General features: G+C 35.9%; 2 protein-coding genes and 1 long non-coding RNA gene across 9 annotated transcripts in view; 1 reads left to right on the top strand and 2 right to left on the bottom strand.

Annotated features, from left to right (window-relative positions):
* The window catches only part of LOC131744802 (endothelial zinc finger protein induced by tumor necrosis factor alpha-like), a 181,363-nt gene that overhangs the window by 28,015 nt on the left and 135,161 nt on the right, over positions 1–18,187 (bottom strand). The window lies entirely within an intron of this gene.
* LOC131744843 (uncharacterized) lies at positions 4,844–16,801 on the top strand. The gene is made up of 5 exons (XR_010837895.1): positions 4,844–5,099; positions 7,993–8,139; positions 11,239–11,334; positions 12,640–12,726; positions 16,297–16,801. It is a non-coding gene; the product is annotated as an uncharacterized lncRNA (long non-coding RNA).
* The window catches only part of ZNF583 (zinc finger protein 583), a 31,002-nt gene continuing 25,933 nt past the window's right edge, over positions 13,119–18,187 (bottom strand). For 4 of the 5 annotated variants that reach the window (XM_067020053.1, XM_059044696.2, XM_067020054.1 and 1 more), the window contains one exon: positions 13,119–15,196. In XM_067020053.1, the coding sequence (XP_066876154.1) occupies positions 13,719–15,196 (1,478 nt within the window). In that variant the 3' untranslated portion in view covers positions 13,119–13,718. Of the gene's footprint in view, positions 15,197–17,692; positions 17,749–18,187 lie in introns of all 5 variants that reach the window. The other variant, XM_067020055.1, reaches the window with a different exon arrangement.

Below are 18,187 nucleotides of genomic sequence, written 5' to 3'. Positions count from 1 at the left end.
TTTAATAACTTGAGTGATGTCATCTCTGCCATTCCAGATATTGGTAACTTGTATGTTATCTCTTTTTTTTCATATTGTCTGAGTGAAGATTTATTGGTTGTACTGACCTGCTTTTTTCTTTTCTGTTTCCTACTGATTTCTTTATTTCCATTCTTATGGTAACTTTGGGTTTCATTGCTTTTCATTTTCTAATTTGTTAAGGTGGAAATTGAAGTCATTGATTTGAGAGTTTTATTTCACAACTTAGACAGTAATATTATGTTTCCTTCTAAGTAATGTGTTAGCTGCATTCCACATATTTTGATATGCTGTGTTACAAGTTTCATTCAATTAAAAATACTTTCTGTTTTGCCTTTTGATTTATCTTTTAACCCATGGGTTACTAAAAATTGTGCTATTTAGATCCAAATATTTGGGGGATTTTCCAATTATCTTTCTATTATTGATTTCTAACTTAATACATTCTAGTTAGGAAATATTTTGTATGAATTGAATCCTTTTAAATTTATTGAGATGTGTTTTAAGGCCTGGAATAATGTCTATCTTGGTAAATGTTCTGGGTGCATTTAAAAAGAATGCATATTCTGCTGTTCTTGGGTGGAGTGGTTTTTAAATGTCAATTAGGTCAAGTTGGCTGATAGTGTTGTTCAAGTCTTCAGTGCCCTTACTGATTTTCAGTCAAATTGTTCTTTGGGAGATGCATGTCAAAATCTATTATAATTGTGGATTTGTCTATTTCTTTTTTTAAATTGAAGTATAGTTGATTTACAATGTTGTGTTAGTTTCGGATGTACAGTGGAGTGATTTAGTTTTATATATATATTTATATATGTGTGTGTTTTCAGATTCTTTTCCATTATAGGTTATTACAAGATACTGAGTATAGTTCCCTGTGCTATATGGTAGGTCATTGTTGTTTATCTGTTTTATATACAGTAGTGTGTATCTCTTAATCCCAAACTCCTAATTTATTCCCTCCCCCCATCTTTTTTTGTAACCATAGTTTGTTTTCTGTATCTGTGAGTCTATTGCTGTTTTGTAAATAAGTTCATTTGTATCATTTTTTTTTTAGAATCCACATATAAGTGATATGATATTTATCTTTCTCTGTCTTACTTCACTTAATATGATAATCTCTGGGTCCATCCATGTTGCTGCAAATGGCATCATTTTTTTTTATGGCTGAGTAGTATTCCATTGTACTTATATACCACATCTTTTTTTCCATTCATCTTTTGATGGACATTTAGGTTGTTTCCATGTCTTAGCTATTGTAAATAGTGCTGCAGTGAACATTGTGAACATGTATCATTTCAAATTATAGTTTTCTCTGGATATATGCCCAGGAGATGGATTGTAGGATCATATGGTAACTCTATGTTTAGTGTTTTAAGGAACCTCCTTACTGTTCTCCATAGTGGCTGTACCAATTTACATTCCCACCAACAGTGTAGGAGGGTTCCCTTTTTCCCACACCCTCTCCAGCATTTATTATTTGTGGACTTTTTGATGATGGCCATTCTGACTGGTGTGAGGTGACACCTCATTGTAGTTTTGATTTGCATTTCTCTACTGATTAGCAATGTGAAACATCTTTTCATGTGCCTGTTGGCTATCCATATGTCTTTTTTGGAGAAATGTCTGTTTAGGTCTTCTGTACTCTTTTTTTGAGGGAGAGGTTGTTTGTTCTTTGATTCTGAGCTGTATGAGCTGTTTGTATATTTTGGAAGTTAATCCCTGTGGTTGCATCATTTGCAAATATTTTCTCCCATTCCCTAGATTGTCTTTTTGTTCATGGTTTCTTTTGCCATTCAGAAACTTTTAAGCTTAATTAGGTCCCGTTTGTTTAATTTTGCTTTTATTTCCGTTACTTTAGGAGAAGGATACAAAAAAATACTGCTACGATTTATGTCAGAGTGTTCTGCTTACGTTTTCCTCTATGAGGTTTATAGTATCCAGTCTTACGTTTAGGTATTTAATCCACTTTGAGTTGATTTTTGTATATGGTGTTATAGAATGTTCTAATTTCATTCTTTTACATGTAGCTGTCCAGTTTTCCCAGCACTTATTATTGAAGATACTGTCTTTTCTCCATTTTACATTTTTTCTTTTTAAATTTTATTTATTTTTTGGATCTTTGTTGCTGCGCACGGGCTTTCTCTAGTCGTGACGAGCGGGGGGCCTACTCTTTGTTGTAGTAAGCAGGCTTCTCACTGTGGTGGCTTGTCCTGTTGTGGAGCAGGGCTCTAGGCACTCAGGCTTCAGTAGTTGTGGCACGTGGGCTCAGTAGTTGTGGCTCGTGGGCTCTAGAGCATAGGCTTAGTTGTGGCGCACAGGCTTAGTTGCTCCGCAGCATGTGGGATCTTCCCAGACCAGGGCTTGAACCCATGTCCCCTGCATTGGCAGGTGGATTCTTAACCACTGCACCACCAGGGAAGCCCTCCATTTTATATTCTTGCCTCCTTTGTCATAGATTAATTGACCATAAGTGTGTGGGTTTATTTCTGGGCTTTCTGTCCTGTTCCATTGATCTGTTTTTGTGCCAGTATTGTACTGTTTTGATTACTGTTGCTTTGTATTATAGTCTGAAGTCAGGGAGCATGATTCCTCCAGTTCCATTCTTTCTTAAGATTGCTTTTGCTACTAGGAGTCTTTTGTGTTTCCATACAAATTAAAAGTTTTTTTGTTCTAGTTCTGTGAAAAATGCCATTGGTAATTTGATAGGAATTGCAATGAATCTGCAGATTGCCTTCAGTAGTATAGTCATTTTAACAATATTGATTCTTCCAATCTAAGAACACTGTATATCTTTCCATCTGTTTGTATCTTCTTCAGTTTCTTTCATCAGTCTTATACAGGTCTTTTGCCCTCTTGGATAGGTTTATTCCTCAGAATTTATTTCTTTTTAATGCAATCGTAAATGGAATTGTTTCCTTAATTTTTCTTTTTGATATTTTGTAGTTAGTGTATAGAAATTCAACAGATTTCTGTATATTAATTTTATATCCTGTAACTTTACTGAATTTATTGATGAACTCTAGTATTCTGGTAGTGTCTTTATGATTTTCTATGTATGGTATCATGTCATCTGCAAACAGTGACAGTTGTACTTCTTCTTTTCCAATCTGGACTTCTTTTCTTGTTTTTCTTCTCGGATTGCTGTGGCTAGGACTTCCAAAAGTATGTTGAATTAAAGTGGCAAGAGTGAGCATCCTTGTCTTGTTCTTAGAGGAAATGCATTCAGCTTTTCACCATTAATTATGATGTTAGTTTTATCATATATGGTCGTCATTATGTTGAGGTAAGTTCCCTCTATGCCCACTTTCTGGAGAGTTTTTATAAATGGATGTTGAATATTATCGAAAGCTTTTTTGCATCTATGGTAATGATCGTATGGTTTTCATTTTCCAGTTTTCTAATGTTGTGTATCATCACATTGACTGATTTGTAGATATTGAAAAATCCTTGCCTCCCTGGGATAAATCCCACTTGATATTGGTTGTGTGATCCTTTTAATGTATTATTTGGTTTGCTAGTATTTTGTTGAGGACTTTTGCATCTATGTTCACCAGTGATATTGACCTGTAATTGTTCTTTTTTTGTGATATCTTTGTCTGAGTTTTTTGTTTGTTTTTGGCCACGCCACACGGCTTGTGGGGTCTTAGCTACCTGACCACAGATTGATCCTGGGCCCCCTGCAGTGGAAGCACGGAATCCTAACCACTAGACTACCAGGGAATTCTCTGTCAGATTTTGGTATCAGGGTGATGGTGGCTGCACAAAATGAGTTTGGAAGTGTTCCTTCCTCTGCAGTTTTTTGGATTCATTTCAGAAGGATAGTTGTTAACTTCTCTAAATGTTTGGTAGAATTCACCTGTGAAGCCATCTTGTCCTGGACTTTTGTTTGTTGGGAGTTTTAAAATTACTGATTCAATTTCAGTATTGGTAATTGGTCTGTTCATATTTTCTATTTCTTCCTGGCTCAGTCTTGGGTGATTCGTACCTTTGTAAGAACTTGTCCATTTCTTCTAGGTTGTGCATTTTATAGGCCTATAATTGCTCATAGTAGTCTCTTATGATCCTTTTTATTTCTGTGTTTTCAGTTGTAACTTCTTTTTCATTTCTGATTTATTGAAATGGGCCCTTTCCCTTTTTTTTTTTTGATGAATCTGGCTAAAGGTTTATCAATTTTATTTATCTCTTCAAAGAACCAGCTTTTAGTTCCATTGATCTTTTCTATTTTTTTTAGTCTCTATTTCATTTATTTCTGCTCTGAATCTTTATGATTTTTTCCTTCTACTAACTGTAGGTTTTGTTTGTTCTTCTTTCTCTAGTTCCTTTATGTGTAAGGTTAGGTTGTTTATTTGAACTCTTCCTTGTTTTCTGAGTCAAGATTGTATCACTGTAGACTTCCCTCTTAGAACTGCTTTTGTGGTGTCCCATAGGTTTTGGATTGTCATGTTTTCATCTCTAGGTATTTTTTGATTTCTTCAGTGACCCATTTGTTGTTTAGTAGCATTTTATTCAGCCTACACGTGTCTGTTTTTTGCAGTTTTTCTCGTAGTTGACTTCTAGCCTTATAGCATTGTGGTCAGAAAAGATGATATGATTTCAATTTTTTTAAATTTACTGAGGCTTGGGCTTCCCTGGTGGCGCAGTGGTTGAGAGTCCGCCTGCCGATGCAGGGGACACGGGTTCGTGCCCCGGTCCGGGAAGATCCCACATGCCGCGGAGCGGCTGGGCCCGTGAGCCATGGCCACGGAGCCTGTGCTCCGCAACGGGAGAGGCCACTACAGTGAGAGGCCCGTATACCGCAAAAAAAAAAGAAAAAAAAAAAAATTTACTGAGGCTTGTTTTGCCACCTAGCATGTGATCTGTCCTGGAGAATGTTCCATGTACACTTGAAAAGAATGTGTATTCTGCTACTTTTGGATAGTATGCTCTATAGCAGGGGTCTCCAGACGGTCCATGGCCTGTTAGGAACCAGGCTGCATGGCAGGAGGCGAGCGGCAGGCAAGTGAGTGAAGCTTCATCTGTATTTACAGCCACTCCCCATCGCTCGCATTACCACCTGAGCTCCGCCTCCTGTCAGCATTATGGTGAGTTGTGTAATTATTTCATTATATATTACAATGTAATAATAATAGAAGTAAAGTGCACAACAAATGAAATGTGCTTGAATCATCCCTAAACCATCCGCCCCGCCAACCCCAGTCCATGGAAAAATTGTCTTCCACGAAACCAGTCCCTGGTGCCAAAAAGGTTGGGGACTGCTGCTCTATAGGTGTCAGTTAAGTCCATTTTCCCTACTGTGTTATTTAAGTGTGTGTTATATATATCCATTGATGTAAGTGAAGTGTTAAAAGTCCCCTACTATTATTGTATTACTGTGGATTTCTCCTTTTATATCTGTTAATACTTGCCTTATATATTGAGGTGCTCCTACGTTGGGTATGTATGTATTTACAATTGTTATATCTTCTTGGATTGATCCCTTGATCGTTATGTAGTGTCCTTCTTTGTTTCTTGTAACAGTCTTTAAAGATTTAGATTTGTCTATTTCTTTTTGTAGTTCTATCAGTTTTTTTCCCCAGCTTCAGGTAATTTCTTCACATGCATGTTCTGCTGAGTATTCAGGTAAAATTCAGCTAACAATTCTGCACACGTCTAGGGTTTTTTCCTCTAAGGGCTTTCAGGCACTTCATCCTGTGAACTCCAATCACATCAGTCTCCGTGACTTTTAGCTTCATTTCCTCAACATTGGGAGGCCACAGCCTGGAAACTTTCCATGCAGTTATCTGGGGAAATCATAGTACTCATCTCATTTGTTTCCCATTTTTCAGGGATCTCTGTTTCATTGCCTGTTATCCAATGTCTTGAATGCCAAGGTTTCATGTTTGGTCCAGTGTTTTATTGTTTCAGATGGGAGGGTAAACAATTCTTTATAATTCCATCTTCACCAGCTGTGCAGATCTCAAATAAGCATTTAGTTAGGGTAAGCCTCACTGTGGAGCTAGGATTTATTTTTGAAAACAGGGTTGCAATTAACAGTCTTCCACATATGCTTTTGAAATTCTTTACCAATATTTTTGGAGAATTAAATTGCTGGATCAAAAGATAGGCATATTTTGATAGATACTGCTAACTTGCCTTTCCTATTCAAACTAGTATTTATCTAGAATGAAGATTACTTAGAGAAATGTTATGTACCTTTGTCCAGTGCTGCCTACATCTTGCCCATCTTGAGATATATTAGTAAAGTTTTTCAGAATTTCTTCTGCTTACTTTTTCTCCATTATGCCACTTGACCAGAGGGCAGACAGTGCCAAAGATATTGGCATGTTCTTTTAATGTGGCTCTGTTAATTCTGTATTCTATTTTTCATAGTGTGTGATATAAGGTGGTATCAGTTTCCTCTTTCAATGATGCTAGTATATTGGGGTTCCCTCACTTTGTTCAGTTTTAGTAAGAGGAATTTCTAAATCTGAGTCTACTATCATTCCATAGGGTCTCTGAAAGACTAGACTACATTTTTGAATGAGTAGAGCTCTTCCTGGTCTGGCTATTTATCAAAGGCCTGTATTCTAGACTAGTATGAAATTTGTTTTAGCCTAGTGATTCTCATTTATTACTGTGTATTCAGATCACCTGGGCATCTTGTAAGATTCAGATTTTGAATTGCTAGCTCTGGATTAAGGCCCAAGATTCTGGAATCCTAAGAAATTACGAGGTGAGGCTGATGCTGCTAGTCCATGCCCCACATGTTGAGTAGCAAGGATTTAGCATTTACCTTGCAGTCCTGCACATCATTTGCAGCTTCCCTCTCCTCTGTCAGATGATAAATCACCTCTTCAAAACCCTTGAACACTCCAGCTCCTCACCTCTGCCACTCTTTTGCAATTGTAAACAGAATTTACGGCGACTTCTAAAGCCAGACTTTTCAGAGTAACACTGTGGCTTCATTTGAGGTGCCTTTTCTTTTGCCCTTCCAGATACGCCACTGCTTTGGAGGTATTTTGTGCTCATCAATGCATCATCTCCTGGGAGAGGAAACTCTCCCAGGATTCTCACCACATTTTAGCAGCATTTCCTTGTGGATTTTGAGACTCAGAATTATAGATGTTTCTTTACTTCATCGAAGGTGGAGTTTCTTTCTGTTTCTTATTCTTCTTGTTGCTTTCACTTGGTTTCAGAAAGGAGAAATGGACAGAGATATCTTGGTCCCACCACTTTAAATTCAAAGTTAGTATTTTTAAAAGCTCCTCATACATACATTTGAATTTGCCTCCTTATGGGAATGCACCAGTCTGCTCCTCTTCCATAGAGACCATAGAGGGGGAAAATGGAGTTTTTCTAAACTGGAAGGCAATCCCCTTTGTAGAGCAGATCTGCTGTCCTTTATGTAAACAGCTTCACTTCTTGTTGGCTGTCTCTTGACATCCTCTGTGCAGAAAGCCTTCTTTGGAGGTCTTTAAAGGGAGCTCCCCAGATGTCTCCTGGCATAAATGGTGCAGGTGAGGCTCAACCAGTTGCCACCCAAGCCCTAGTCTCTTGCTGTTGGAGTTACCTTGTCCAATGTGCAGCCATCTCAGGAGTCTGGCAAGATAGCTTAATTACTAGCAAGTGTGTACTGAGTCCAGCTGACCCCTGGAAATTTAACTTACCCTTGCTACAGGGGCTGAGGCAGCTTCCTGTAATTACACACAGTATTCCTGCAGCAAAAGATAGGTGTATCTACACACTTAGTGAATCAGTGATGCCTTTATATGTCAGTTCAGGTCTTTTGTTTTCTTTATGGGAACTGATTCTCAACTGCCCTCCACCCTACCCCCATCCCATGGGAATTTTTTTTAAACTTGCCATCCAATGATCCAAATCTCCTGGCATGTGAACTTGACCCAGCTTGGCCAGAGTACCCCCTACCCTGGATCTGGTGATTGGTCCAGAGTGGGCACATAGCATAAACTGGAACAAATTATATTTTCCTCCCAGGGATTGACATGGAGGCTCAGAAAGAGAAGATCACCTTGCTTTTGAGATTAAAAGCTCTAAGGATTTTTTGAGTGTAATATCAGATGCCATTTTCTTCCTACCAAGTGACAGAACCTGCCAGAGAATGAAACAACTCAACACAGAGCTGTGAGTTACTAATCTCTGATGAGTCTGAACACTTACATGCAGCCTACCTGAGACTGTAACATACATGCTCTACATCTTTGAGTTATGGGAATAAATACCTTTTTCCTAAGCTGATTTGAATTGGGTTTCTGTCATAATCCTGATTAGTTGTAATTTTATTTGTAAATTTATCAACTTTATACACTGAGTCTTTCTTATGAAAGGTAAGGATTTAATTCGTCCCACTAAGTGAGTTATATTAGTTCCTCTGATGTGTTTTAACTTGAAATACAGCTAACCTACATTTCTTATTCTATCGCCTTTAGACATCTCTTGAATCCCCTCTATATACAGTGAGCATATTTCCCCTTATCCTTGCCTCAAGCTTTTATTTCCTTGTCAGTATCCCACCATCCAGTCTACATCAGCTATATTTTGCCTTTACATTATTAACTAGATATTAGCTATGTAGATAAATATATATACACATAGAGACTTCAGTGATTTGTCTATTTTAAAGTTGGAAATAAAATAGCATTAGATCATTATTACCACGTAAATATTATTCTCTAAAGAGTCAGAGCCAAGCAACGTGTGACGGTTACATTTTCTGCTCTACAAGTCCAATGTCAGGATCCCAGTACCCACACTTAAAGTAATCTCTTCCTTGTATCAGTCATATGGATTTTTTTTCAAGGAATCTATTCCTTGTATCAGTCATATGCATTTTTTTTTCATATTCTAGTTATTTTCCAAAGTCATGTCACATTTTATGGGGGCTTGCTTTATATTAGGACCATAATATTTGGTATGGCTTCTCCTTTTTATTTTTCCAGAGCCAGTAATTGTTTTTCTTTCCTTCTGATGAACTTTTGTCTTCACCATATTACTAAAATCCTTAAACTTTGTATTAATTCTATTTAATGTAACCCACCCCTTTCATTCTTCCTTAAGTTCCTCTTCACTGCCTCCCTGGATATCTAGCCTACCAGTAATTTGGTCTGATTCTTGCAGGGTGATCCTGTTCATCCTCAACACCACTTTACTAGGTTAGATCCACTGTTTAAAGCCTTTCCTGTTTTTTTCCTTTCCATCCAAATTTTGCTGAAGCTAATCATTCAATACCCTATTAAAAGACAGTGGGAGTAAACTGGTAATACAAAATATCAGTACTTGGCCTCATGTTTAATTACTGTTTGGGTATAAAGTTCTAGATTCAAAGTAGTTTTAACTCATAAGTTGGGAGGTGCTGTTCTGTATTCTACAATCTAATATTGCTCATCAGAGGGAAGGCTAATGCTATCTTGATCAGTATTCCTTATCAGGAGAAATCTCCATTTTTTGAAAGCTTTTAGGATGGCCTCATCTTTAGTATTATGAAATTCACAAGCGTATTTCTGGGTGTCTTTTTTTTCTATTGTAATTTTGCTTTTTGCCACTTCAGCCTGCGCAACATTGAGTGAGCTATTCCTAGCTGAGTGTTCATAATTTTCTTCAGTTTAGAAAGATTCTTAATCATTTATTTGATACATTCCTATTATATTTTCTCTATTAATTTTTTTTCTGGAACTCATTAATTAGATGTTGGACCTTCTAAACTTCCAGGTCCCTTTTGTTTCTCAGTTTTCAATTTATGAACTTGAAGAGTTTCCACTATTTTCTTTCAAACCTTCTATTATTACAGCAATAATGTTTTTTCATTCTTAGGAGTTCTGTCTTATTCCTGTTTTTGGTAGCTTCCCATGTTTGCTTTAAAAGTGCAACATCTAGTCAAATCTTAGACTAACAAATTTTTATTTTCTTCTCATTATATAACTTTCCCTACTCTGGTTAGGTTCTCTCTTGGTCCTTATTATGCTGATACTTTTCTTCATCTGTGATGATCCTTAGCTGTCTGTTCACATTTAAGAATGATATGGTTTGATTATCTTAGGTAGGTAGCAGGAGGTTCTTTGGTTATTCTCATTGTAGATCTGTTTCCCTGAATGAAAAGGTTTACTGGGATCTCTGCCTGCATGGGAAGGACTGGTGAGTTGATGAGAAATTCTCCAAATTCCAAAAAAGGTTTCAACTTAGGCTGCCAACTCTCACTCTAGCTGCTCTAGTTCTCCGTGAGTTTGTTGAATTTTTTCATAGTTTGTTTTTTAAATTTTAACATTCTTATTTAAAACTTCAAACATTACAGATAATGGTAAATCTACCCTCTTGACCAGAATGTCCAATTCTAGTTCCCTCCTCCAAAGAAACACTTATCGGTTGGATGTGTCTGTTCAGGACTTTTTCTAAGTATTTGCGTACTTATATAAATGTATTAGAAATATATTTTAAATATATAGTACTCTATTATTCTGAAAAATTTTCATTTTCAATCAGTGTCTTTTAGTCAGATCCATACCATTACCAGTCCATTTTTTTAAACTGGTGCTAGTATTTCTAGGCATGCCTCTATTGATGGAAATTTAGATTGTTTCCAGTTTCATGTACTGTGCTGCCCTCCAAAGGGGTTATAGTGAGCATTTTTAAAACTTCAGTGCCTCCAAATTAGCACTTATGAGAGTATTTATTTCTCTACACAACTGCCAAGGTTTTTTTTATTATTGTAGATTACTTAAATTTGCATCTCTCAATACTAGCAAGGTTAAGCAGGGACTTATATTTATGGTCCATCTGTATTTCTTCTGACTTGTGCATTCATATCCTTTGTTCATTTTTATTCTTGGTTGGTTGTCCTTTACCTATTTATAGGTACTCTTACATCTTTCCCTTTGTATTATATTACAGTTTTTTTCTCATTCTGTTTATCTTTGTCTTTTTAAAAGCATTCTAACTTTTGATATAGTCAACTTCATTATGGCTTTCATTTTTGTCTAATTTAGGAAGATATGTCCAACAGCAAAGTCATAAGCATATGGTACTATACTTTCTTCTAATACTTTACTATTTTAGCATTTAGGATTTTATTCAACTGGAACTAGTTTTTGTGAATGGTGTGAAGGAAGGATCCATTTCAGTTTACTTATAGAAGAGAGGGTGGAGTGGGAAAGCTGTTGGCAGGGGTACTAACATAACTCACATAAAAAATCATTAACTGTCTTGTCATCGTGTCTCCTTATTACCCAGCCTCTACACAAGCCAACTCAAAGCATGAACTTTTCTAGGGACCCTTTGGACAGACTGACTCCCATTACTGAAATCCCTGTCATGCCAACATTTCAGGTAACAGCCTTTTCTGCAACATTTCATGAATAAGCACTCTTTTCCCTTTTGTCTTTTATAAAATTTGATTCTTTCATCCACTGATGACTTCTGCTCTCTTTTGATACCTTTTAAATTGTTTTATCTGTTTAACAGGATATGGAGGAAAGATAAACTTGTGTTTAACTGCAAAAGAAAACCTTGATTTTCCCAATGAAAATTTTGATGCTGACAAGTTACCTTTCAGAAATACTGTACAAATTCATATACCCTTATATCAGTACATAGAAGTATCTCCTCTCCTATGGTTTTGCAATGCAAATTTTATCAATCTGATATTGAAAGATGGTAGTTCATTTGTTTAACTTGTGTTCTGATCCTTGTGAGATTCAGTACTTACCACTTTCATCAGTCACCTGTTGCCTCTTTATACCCTTTTGCCCGTGAGGGGAGGAGGTGTCATTTTTCTAAATGACTTGTAGGAGCACTTTTATGTTAAGGATACGAACTTCATAAGTTAAACATATTTTAATGATTTTTTCCAATTCTAATGTTTAAAAACCTTTCGTTTGTACTGTCTTTGACTATATAAAAGCTTATTAAAGTCCTTATATAGTCAAACCTAGAATCATTGTGTGTGTGGCTTCTGGATCTCATGTCGTATTTAGGAAGACTGTTCCCCATGATTATAAAGTATGTTATGGTGTCTTCTAATGACTCTGTTTTGCATCTGGATAAAAGAATGAGGTGATTGTTTTGTACAGAAATAATTTTTTTGAGCAGAATCTCATTTACCAATACTGTTAAGCCACTGACATGAAATATCACCTTTATTATATATTTCCTTTATGTGTGTATGTTGTGAATGTGTATGTGTGTATGTTGACAAACACAATGTTTCAAGCCTTAAGAAAGTCTTATTTTGTCAGGTACAAAGAATCTGTAGATTAATTTGCGGCCTACTAACAAATCTACAGATTAATTTGGGGCCTACTAACATCTGTAGAATACTGAGTCTTCCCCTACAGAAGGATAAAATGTCTATTCTTTTAATCCTCCATTAAACTTTAGTCATTTTGTTTGTACTTATGTTCACAAGAGAACTGGTTACTGCATTGATTGCATGCTCAAAGCCTTCAGGAGTCAGGAAGTAATATAAAGTGTAAAACAAGTCAGATGTAAGGGAACAGGTAGTGGTTTGAACTGTGGAGAACTGGAAAACACATGCCCATCTAAAGGTATTCATATTCATTTGAAACTTGATGCATATCAAATCAAACATGTTGATGAGTTTTGACCTATAGTTTTGGTTTCTTTTCCCTGTAGTTTTGGAATTACAGCTTAGAAGCTTAACAACTTTTCTATCTAACTGACATGAGTTTAATGCAATTCATCTACCTGGAATTAGGAGAGGTGAGTTAAATTTTACTTTCTGTTCTTCTTTGGTTATTGATCTTTTAAAGTTTCCTGTCTTTTAAAAACTATTGCCTTTGTTTAAATGCAAATGATGAATACATCTCAGTAAATTTTACTTATTACAAGTGGTTTTTAACACCTGGCTTCTTAAAACTGTTGACTATATAATGAAGTTAGTTTTTCTTATCAACAAAATCATCTTTCTGTGTATTCATGTTGAAACAGAAGCCCCCATCTTACTCTGTCATCATGGACTCCAATATTAACTCTCCTGTGCTCGATACCCCTATCACCCACCTTTAGAACAATGACTGCTGTTCCTAATCAAAAACCTTTACAGTACTTTGGGTTGCTTTGTTATTTCGCAGATAATCATTGCTGAGATGATCTTTTTATCATAGTAGGTTTTTATTTTACATTAGTGTTTACTGAGTGATTACTTTATGCTAGGCACTCTGCTGAGCAGTTCACATGCATTATCTCATTTAATCCTTCCATTAACTTGAGGTAGTACCATTATTATTTCCATAATATAAATAAAAAGACTGAAGCTTACAAGGGACAAAAGGTTTCTCCAAAACTAGAGGGCCAAAAAATGGAAGAGTAAGAATTGGAACCCAGATCTGTTTGATGCTGCACTATAAATTCTTAATGTTGATAAGTAGCCAAAGAATGAGATGGATATTGACATGAGATGGGACTCTGAAATGTAGACTGGAACAAGGTATTGGGGGTTGGGGGTCTTTTAGGCTATTTTGAGGAAAGTGTGCCTTGACCTAAGACCTATAGGATGCCAATGAAGGATTTTAATGAAGGAGAAGTGATACGATTAAACTTTTTAAACACAAGTTTGACTGCAATATGCACTACTAGCAGGAAATGGTACACAGGGAGATTAATTAGAAAGTTATTTCCATAGTCCATGTCAAATAGATTGTGTACTGGACAAAGATGACAGAATGGAAATTAGAGTCAGATTCAAGGCATATTTAGGAGATAGAACCTACAGGTCTTGGCAACTGACTGGACGCGGAGGGTGAGGGAGAGGAAAGAGTCAAGAATGACTCCATTGTATGAATTCTCTCATGATGAGCAAGGTGTGCTCGCTGCCTGAAAGATTTCCTGCAATCCTTACATTCATAGGGTCTTTCCCCAGTATGAATTCTTTGATGTAGAGTAAGAGATCCACTATAGCTAAAGGCTTTCCCACAAATGTTACATTCGTAAGGTTTCTCTCCAGTGTGAATTCGCTGATGTTGAGCAAGGCCTGCATTCTGGCTAAACGTTTTCCTGCATTCCTTACACATGTAAGGTTTCTCTCCAGTATGACTTCTCTGATGTTGTGCAAGTGATGAGCTATTGCTAAAGGCCTTCCCACATTCGATACATTCATAGGGCTTCTCTCCAGTATGAACCCTCTGATGTTGATCAAGGTATGCAATCTGGCTGAAGGCTTTCCTACATACTTTACACTCATAAGGTTTCTCTCCAGTATGAACTCTCTGATGTTGAGCCAGGTGTGCATACTGGCTGAAGGTTTTCCTACATTCCTTACATTCATAGGGTCTCTCTCCGGTATGAATTCTCTGATGTACAATTAGGTATCCCCGATGGCTGAAGGCTTTCCCACACACGTTACATACATAAGGCTTCTCTCCTGTGTGAATTCTCTGATGCTGAGCAAGAAATGAGCCATTACTAAAGGCCTTTCCACATTCAGTACATTCAAAAGGTCTTTCCCCAGTATGAACCCTCTGATGTTGAGTCAGGTGTGCAATCTGGCTGAAGGCTTTTTTACATTCTTTACACTGATAAGGTTTCTCTCCGGTATGAACTCTCTGATGTTGAGCAAGATGGGCATTCTGGCTGAAGGCTTTCCTACATTCTTTACATTCATAGGGTTTCTCTCCAGTATGTATTCTCTTATGTTGAGCTAGGTTTGCACTCTGGCTGAAGGTTTTCCCACATTCAACACATGCATAGGGTTTCTCTCCAGTGTGAATTCTCTGGTGAAGAGTAAGAGATGAGCTCTGGTTGAAAACCTTCTCACATTCATTACATTTCAAAAGTTTCTTCTCTACATAGACTTTCTTACGTTTCATTTCAACAGATTTTTTCTGGTAGCTTCTCTTTCGTGGCTCATGCTTATGTATTCTTTCTTTGGTGGGAAAACTCTGCTTTATATCAAAGATTGCATCCTGATGGAAAGTTTGCCAAGATTTAGTATATTCATTACTTTGATCTTTAGTCAGGATTTCTTTATGAGTAATGATCAATTGCCTAGAATGTATCTTCTGACTTCCAAAGTGGTTCTTAAACCAGTCCTCATTTTTAGAGTCTTCTCTCAAACTGGAGCAGTCAAGGTTATAACTAAGATGGCTTCTTCCCATTGTCCTTACTTTGGATGATTCCTCATAAATAACTTGCTTTGATGAAAATTCATTGTTTTTAAATGCATACTTCCAATCTAAAAGATACCAAGAAAACAAATGTCTTTTGTATTTATGCATTAGAAAAGAAGAACTTCTAAAGCACAAATTGGTGAATGAACTACATAAGAAGTTCAAGGATTTAACAGCTGTTAAATGCAGTCTAATAATGAGATTATAGAGAATGAGAATAAAGGAAAATTATTAAGAAAATAAATCATGCATAACTATATGATAATCTTTTTATATACATTAATATAACAGTCTGCAAACACTCTTCCTCTCTTGCTGCTAGTTATCCTGCATTCAAGCTAAGTTCATTACCTTTAAAAAACCAATTTCATGTCAGTGTGGCTAAAAAAACTCCTGGTACCATTAACTGCCATAGGCTATACATAAAATTCTATGGTTAAACATTTCTTGGTTTTATTAACCTGCCATTGGCCTTAATTTGCCTTACCCTTTTCATTCCCAAATCAAATCACCTATTATTCTGTTCAAGACTTTCCAATGGTTTTTCTCTGTAAACCTTTGAGAAAAGAGTTTAGAAGGAAAACCTCTGAAAGCCAAACAGGTGAGGCTTGTTTGTTTTTCCCTACAATGGCTTACCCCTTCCTCACTCAGCTAACTAGGCTGCTGTCTCTTCACCACCAACAGCTATTCCCTTGTTGCAACAATCGATCACACTTGGCTTAGAATTGCCAAGTAAAACCAACATTCCTATTATGATTTACAAAAGCAATGTAGCACATGAACATAAATGTAAAACCTATATAAAATTATGGTAAATAAAATCCAGGAAAATATGAAAGCATAATCATAACCAAGTAGAGTTTGTCCCACGAATGCAAGGTTGGTTTAAGATATGAAAATTAATGTAGTTCACCACATTAACAGATAAAAAAAGGAAAATCCATATCATTTCAATAGATATAAAAGTATTTTACTAAATTCAACACCTGTTTATTATAAAAATTCTCAGCAAACCAGGAACAGAAAGGAAATTTCTCAAGCTGATAAAGAGCATCTATGAAAAATCTGTAACTACCATCAACTTAACAGTGAAAGAGTGAATACATTTCTCCTTACAACAATGCAAGTATATATGCTCTTACCAATTCTATTCAACATTTTACAGGAGGTCCTACCTATTACAATAAGTCAAGAAAAAGAAGACATAGAAAGATCAAAAAGGAAGAAATAAAACTGTATTTGCAGAAAAAATGACTGTTCATGCAGAAAATCCTCAGGAACTTACAAAACAACTACTAGAACAACTGCTAAATCAATCCAGCAAGGTCAAAAGATGTAAAGTTAATATAAAAATGTAACAACATTGTAAATGAACTACACTTCAATTAAAAAATCAATTTAAAAAATCAATTTACATTTTTACATACTAGCAGCAAACAATTGGAAAATGGTCTTTTTAATATAAGAGCACCAAAAAAACCATAAAAGACTCAGGAAAAGAATTTTTAGATATAAGTATATATTTTATATATATATAGCTATATAAATATAATACCTATAAATATAAGACCACTTATAATACTTATAAATATAAGACCACTACACTGGATATGACACAACAATACTAAGAGAAATTAAGACTGTAAAAAATGGCTAAATAAACAATACTCAGGAATTGAAAAAAATGATATTAGGATGTCAGTTCTCTCCAAACTGATACATAGATTCAACACAATCCCAAACAAAACCCCAGCAGGATTTTTTGGGTAGAAATTCTCAACTTCATCCTAGAATTTATATGGAAATACAAATGATCTATTAAAATAGTCAAAGTGGTTTTACAAATTGATATCAAAATGTACTATAAAACTATAGTAATCAAGACTGGTACTGGTGAAATGACAGAGTTTAAAACTTAATGCATGCATATATGGTCAAATGATTTTCAATGAAGGTACCAAGACAATATAATGGGGAAGGGAAAGTCTTTAAAAGAAAGGGTACTGGAGAAACTATATCCAGATTGGGAAAAAAAAGAACTTCAACCTTTACCTCACACAAGACACAAAAATTAGCTCAATGGAACATATACCAAAATATAAAGCCAAAATGATAAAATTCCTAGGCAAAAACACAGAAGAAAGAAAATGTCTATGACCTGCGGGTAGCAAGACTTTCTTAGATATGACACAAAAAGGACAAACCAAGGCAATAATTTGGACTTCACAAATACTGAAAACTTTGGATGTTCAAAAGACAGTAGCAGGAAAATAAAAATACAAGTCACAATTGGTACGTATATCTCAATACACATAAATGACAATTTGTATCAGGACTATACAGGCATACCTCAGAGGTATCACGGGTTCAGTTCGAGACCACCCCAATAAAATGAACGTTGCAATAAAGCTAGTCACACAAATTGTTTTGGTTTCCCAGTACATATAAGAGTTATGTTTACACTATACTGTAGTCTATTAAGTGTGCAATAGCATTAAGTCTAAAAAAAATCAATTTACATACCTTAATTAAAAAGCACTTTATTGCTAAAAAATACTAACCATCATCTGACAACGCAGGGTCACCACAAACCTTCAGTTTGTAAAAAGTGCAATATCTGCGAAGTACAATAAAGTGAAGCACAATAAAATGAAGTATGCCAGTATTAAGAACTTTTACAATAATAATAAAACAATCTAATAAAACATGGGCAAAAGATTTGAACAAATACTTCACAATAGATATATGAATGGCCAATAAGCACATGAAAAGATCCTCAACATCCTTAGTCATCAGATAAATGCATACTAAAACTACGAGATACCATAACACAATTATTAGAATGGATAAAACTAAAAATAGCTCACCAAAAAGGGACCCCTCCTACATTGTTGGTGGGAATGTAAATTGATGCAGCCTCTATGGAAAACAGTATGGAGGTTCCTCAAAACACTAGACTTGCCATATGATCCAGAAATCCCACTCCTGGGCATATATCCAGACATAACTATAATTCAAAAAGATACATGCACCACTGTGTTCATAGCAGCACTATG

Source organism: Kogia breviceps, chromosome 18 (genome assembly GCF_026419965.1).
Source record: "Kogia breviceps isolate mKogBre1 chromosome 18, mKogBre1 haplotype 1, whole genome shotgun sequence".
In the NCBI taxonomy this organism is placed as follows: Eukaryota; Metazoa; Chordata; class Mammalia; order Artiodactyla; family Physeteridae; genus Kogia; species Kogia breviceps.
This window is presented reverse-complemented; position numbering and strand designations above follow the sequence as displayed.